The following is a 5,575-nucleotide window of genomic DNA, read 5'->3' on the forward strand; positions in this document are numbered from 1 at the left end:
TCTTTGAGGAGGTATGCTCTTTAATTGTGGCATAGTATATAACATATTCACATTCTCATGCATCCAAACACACACAAACAAAATGAGTCAAAGGGCACCAGTCAGAACCTAGAAAGCGGGAGGTAAAGCGATAATCCCACTGTGGCCTTATCTCACACTGACACCCACAAGCACTGAGGGGAATGGTCAGATGAGTGACATTGTAACACAGCCCTTTTAGTGTCTCATCCAACTCTCACAAGCTCTTCAGTTCACTGATAAAGAAGTTTGACAGTTTAATGTCACGCAGAGTCCCTGTGGAGGAGATGCAGGCTGTCAGCGGGCTCACAGAATCATGGCCAGCCAGCCGGCGATCATGGCCATGCCCCCCATAGGAGCCACCTTGCGCAGGCCAGGGTCCCCTGTCAGGGCCTGGTGGTACAGAGAGCCACAGAACATCCCCATGCCCGCTATCAGGAGGGTGCCAGCCTGTGAAGAGGACAGACACCAGGGAAATATGAGCACCTATTTTCTTAACTCAGATTTTGACATTAACAAATTAACTAAGAATATGTTCTTATTTGCAATTGCAAGGTGCCCTGTGCTACCATAGTCTTGTGTATCTGGCCTCTAAGCACTAAGCTTCACAAATAAAGCTGGATCAATGCGTTGCTAAATATTGCTTGAATGGCAGTTTTTGAGAGTGGATAAAGCACTTCTTGTTCACCCAGATTTTACCAGATAGTTTGGAAATCTTCACAATTTCAAATTATGAGTAAGTTTTTTTAAAAAAAGCAGTCTGTAATACAAAGACAGCAGAGGACCACATGTGATGTGCAATGTAGTCGGGTGAAGCTACAAGCGTCACAAGTAATAGAGAGAGCAAGAGGTCAAGGGCAGACGGAGCATTACATTGCTCTTGTTGCTATGCAACACAGTTGGACACCCGGCGAGCTATCTAATTCACATTAGCTAGCTAACCTGAAATAATGCTGTTAAGGTGATGATGTGTGGGGGAGAGGGTTGCTGAAAATAAAAAATGGATAAGGGAGATGTAGCCCATGTAGGTACAAGATGTCCTCCGAGTGAGAGCAAGGCAGTTTTATCATCTGGTCCGGGAGTCCTAGATCACAGCTATTTCAAGGGTTATTTCTGCACTGACATATGGCATGCCATGGGTTAGGTTGAGTCATATTTCAACTTGAAAACACAGGGCAGCATCCCACAACGCAGTGCATCTGACAGACAATGCACCTTGTCGGGAGCGAAAATGCCCGCCGTGACAAAAGCGTTGACATTAACTGGAAAAAGCCACAGGTGCATTAAAAAAAAAGTGCACTATGTGATTATAGCCTAAAGGAATAGTAATTTACTGAGGAGGTCAGGTGGAATTTCAGTGTCTGTCAGACTATTTCAATTTTAAAGGACACTGAAGTGCATCCAGGCCAGAGAATTGGCATTTGACTTCTATACTCACCACAGCAGGTTTGCCACAGTGAGCAGCGCCCAGCAGAGCCAGGCTGTGGTAGAAGTGGTATTTGTTGGCAGTTTCAAACAGCTGGAAAGACAAAGACACACACACACACACACACACACACACACACACACACAGGGAAATTGATTACAAAAGCCTGGCCGTCTCAAATCAATAATTTTAGTGAATCAAGGACATTTGAAAAAAAGGGAGAAATAAAGCTTGATGTGAGCCATTACTATACAGTGTAACTAGACTATATAAGGATTTAATGGGCCACTAATGTAAGAAGGAGGTGGGTTATTGCCATGGACCTATTACATCATTGTCATCAATCAGGCCAAATTCCTTAACAGCAGACGGGACAGTAAATGTCTCCATTCTTAAAGGAAATGCCCAGGACCATAAACGGATGTACTTTCATATTCAAAAAATATTCACATCATACTATAATTTCACTTTGGCAGGAACTGGCACCGGTCCCCTGTTAGTGTCTGTCAATATCAATAGAGCAAGTAAATAAGGAGGGGAAAAAAATATTGCAAGCCTCTTCGCAATGAATGTTTGAAATACGGCCCGTGATAAATCATCGCTGAATCTCAAAACGGCCACTGAACCAAATCCCAGTTTCAAATTTGCATATGACTGTTCAGACACCTATAATAACAGCGACTATTTAAGTGCATGCGGCGGTTTGATTTGAGAGAGCTGTTTTGAATTCCTGTTGACTTGCACTGCTGAAAATTGTCAACAGGACACACCAATCTCTTCGCAACAAAAGAGGAAGAACATATGACAATGTTGGGATGGAAAATATTGACAATAATGATGTAACGTACCACTCTCTGGTAGTCATCGGGGTCGCTGTTTTTGAAACCTGCAAGAAGAGGTATGTGATAGGAAAATTACATATATGGTATATAATGGTATAACACTGCTATCAGCAATACATGAGGTGACTCACACAAAAATAACAATGGCAATACATAGACTAGGTGCTCCTGGAGCTTTTCATCTCGCCCACATATGCCCATCTGGAGAGACTTTACCCAGAGGAACCACAGCATTTTTGTGGTTACTTATGATTTTGATTAGAACTGCAATAGTGTCTCCACTGTTAATGGAGAGGAAACCACAGCTACGGTTTGAGAGCGCTTGTATCTGAGACCGATTCGTTGCAGAAGTCTCTAGTTGCAAGAAATAATTGTTACATTTAAAGCAAAACCCAACTTTGTACGTGTTGGGTTTTATAGTTCCCTAAGTGTGATACAAGTCCACATGGTGGTGAAATACCCTCATTAGCTGCTTCGTGCTCCTCTGGGATGATCATTTACTTGTGTCTCTCCGTTCACTTCCACACGGCACAGCAGGATCCCAAAATAACACTTGTAGCACATGGACAAACTTAAACAAAGCTGATTATGCCAAAGTAAAGTAGACTGGGTAAAAACCTAGAGTATACCTTGACCTTGTAAGGTCAATGTGCAAAATTGTGGCTAATTTGTTAGTAGCAGCGTGACTACATTTAGAACGTGGCTGTTTTGACCTCAGTTCTGTGAACAGCGGCTGTACTGGACAGCAGTTTTTAGACCCTGATTAATTATACAGTTAAATATCACCAATTTATTTTTCTAATAAGAAATAAGCCATTTTTCCACCGGCGTGGTACGGCTCAGCTCAACTCAACTCTACTCGACTTTTTTGGTTTTCCGCCAGGCAAAAGTTCTGGATTGGACTTGGTGCTTTTTTTGATATCAACTCCATCGAGGTTCCAAGCAAGTTGAGCCGATACTAAAAAAGTGGCATGAAAACACTGCAGACCACTGATTGATCAGACAGAAATCGAACAGCTCTGTGTACAACAAGGGCATGCAAAAGAGGGGGGACTCATGAAACTTGTATCGTAGCTGATATTCTATCCATGTAAAAAAAATCTTTTTTTAGCAGTAGTAGTTATACTACTACTGTTCATGTGAAGCAGCCATGTGGAGTTGGTGTTGTTGTTGTAGCGTGCGATGAATTTGGAGTGAGCTGCAGTTAATGAGTGGAATCGCTGTAAACACCACCTGAAGATGTACAGTAATAGCAAACTGTTTGTTTCATTTTAAAAGAGGCAACAGCCAATGGGGAAACTCCAAGACTCAGCCAATCAGAGATAGACATTCACGTCTGTAGGGCTGGCCCTGCTGTCTTGGTCCAGCCAAAAACAAGGAGCCTACCAGCACACATTTTTTAAGGAAATTAAATGTCTCTTGTCTTGTAATTTTGCACAAGGAAGAAATGACCTGATAGTGCTTTCACAAATAATTATACTCGCACAAAAAATTAGGTATATTGGCTTATGTGTTAAAAGTGTTATTTTGGGAACTGTTTTGCTGCGCTACAGAAGTGAATGAATGAATGAATGAATGAAGAGACACAAGTACAATATTGTCAGCCCAAGGGAGCATGGAGCAACTAAAGAGGACATTTCACCACCATGTGGACTCATTTGAGCCAAAGTAGCCAAACCGTACAATCCAACACTCAACTGAAAGTTCAATTTTGATTTGATTTTCCTCTTCTTCATCTGGCTGTGGGCCACTAAAACCTCCACAAGGCCCACTGGAGAGTCCTTGAACAGCATTCTGAGAACCACCAGGGGTGCTCAAATGTTATTTATACCAAACCCCCTCATTTTCTCCCAGGCAAGATAACAGTATTGATCCAACGTCTCAAAGAGGTGGGGTCACAGGGGTGAAAGTGAAAAACCTATCATCAAAACAATCGTGCTTGTACTTTGCCTCTGTCACAGCCCAGTTTAAAAATCATTGTATTATCTCAGCACAGGTATTAGTGTTAAGGACAGTCCTCATATGCGCAGCCCGAATATTATTTAAAAATCTGTTGATTTAATTTTAACAGGCCTAGCAGCTACAGAAAAATGGGACACACTCAGTTGAGCGTTCACTTTTGTTTAGGAACCACTCTTCCAGTTGGCATTGTTCAGAGACACAACGCAGCACTTTACTCTTCAATAAAACAATAACAGGATAACCAATTGCGACTGACAGTCATCTGTCTCCCACCATAACAGATCATAGTATAGATAATATGCTGCTTGGTGGATCGTTTATAGGCCGACTTTACCAGAAGACCAGGAGAAGCCTTGAGTCTTACTTTAAGGTGTTCGTTTCTTTGGCTTTAAGCAAGGTGACACTGAAGTACCGTATTTTTCAACAGAGTCTGGTGTAACTTTGGAGAGAGGCTAACAACAGGGTAGTGTGACATGGGCATATGACAGTCCCTGCCGAGCGTGGAGGAGCGGTGTTGTTGATTATCCTGCCTGATGAAAACAGCCCAGCGTGGTGTTATTACGGTGCAGGGTGTTATTACGGATATGTCGGTACCTACCGTGAGCCCCGTACGCCCCGGCTGCCACCGCGCTAGCCCCTGACAGCGCCGCTAGCCTCCGGACGAGAGAAGCGGTCATGTTGTGTCCGTGTGACAAGCGGAAGACTGGAGGATATGCTGCCTTAAATGTCTCCTCGGAAAATAGTACTTCATAGCTCCCGTCGTTCGGCGCAGTTCAATCACTTACCGAAAGCAATGAAAGACCTGTAACAAAAGTATTTTTGTCATCGTTGTTTTTTTATTTCGGAAATCGACAGAGCTAATGAAGAGAATAGGTGATTATCAGCTATACAATTGGGGTTAACATTTTGTGCGCTTTGGAAAAGAAAGTTTAAACTTATATAAACACACATATTGGCTTCACGGAGCACTTCTTAGAGCACATCATGAACAACTAGGGGGAATGGGTCGTCCATGCGCTCACCTCTCTTTTTTTAAATAAATATTTCCGACCGTACTTGAAGGCAGCACTACGGCGCGAGGAAACCGCGTTCATTCTGGGGCTCCAGGCAGTAAGGAACATCCTCTATCGGCGTGGAAACCGGATCCAAAATGGCGACGGCCGTGCTGCGGTTTCAGCCCACGGGCAGATTTCATAACTCTGCCAAATGGATCTGACACTGCAATGACACATTTCAGCAGGAGCCGCAGCAGGAGCTCTATTTGTTTCATATTCATAACTGATGGCAGATATGAGCCAGTCAGAGGCCCTTTAAGAATTTGGACTTG

At 43.2% G+C, this 5,575-nt stretch overlaps 1 protein-coding gene across 1 annotated transcript; it reads right to left on the minus strand.

Moving 5' to 3' along the window:
* Window positions 1-4,988, minus strand: tmem256 (transmembrane protein 256). Its single transcript, XM_030075576.1, has 4 exons — window positions 4,847-4,988; window positions 2,293-2,330; window positions 1,457-1,537; window positions 1-468 (listed from the first exon to the last, which is right to left on the minus strand). The coding sequence occupies exons 1-4, from the start codon at window positions 4,923-4,925 to the stop codon at window positions 325-327; spliced, it is 342 nt and encodes a 113-aa protein (XP_029931436.1). The 5' UTR covers window positions 4,926-4,988; the 3' UTR covers window positions 1-324.
* Window positions 4,989-5,575: the final 587 nt, after the last annotated feature.

This window comes from Myripristis murdjan, chromosome 18, assembly GCF_902150065.1.
Source record: "Myripristis murdjan chromosome 18, fMyrMur1.1, whole genome shotgun sequence".
Lineage (NCBI taxonomy): Eukaryota > Metazoa > Chordata > Actinopteri > Holocentriformes > Holocentridae > Myripristis > Myripristis murdjan.

Excerpts from the sequence above, each read along its gene's own strand:
- tmem256 (XM_030075576.1), bottom strand. The coding sequence starts at position 4,925 with ATGACCGCTTCTCTCGTCCGGAGGCTAGCGGCGCTGTCAGGGGCTAGC. Across the intron at positions 2,331-4,846 it reads CGGGGCGTACGGGGCTCACG|GTTTCAAAAACAGCGACCCC; the intron begins GTAGGTACCGAC and ends CTCTTCTTGCAG. Across the intron at positions 1,538-2,292 it reads CCGATGACTACCAGAGAGTG|CTGTTTGAAACTGCCAACAA; the intron begins GTACGTTACATC and ends TTGTCTTTCCAG.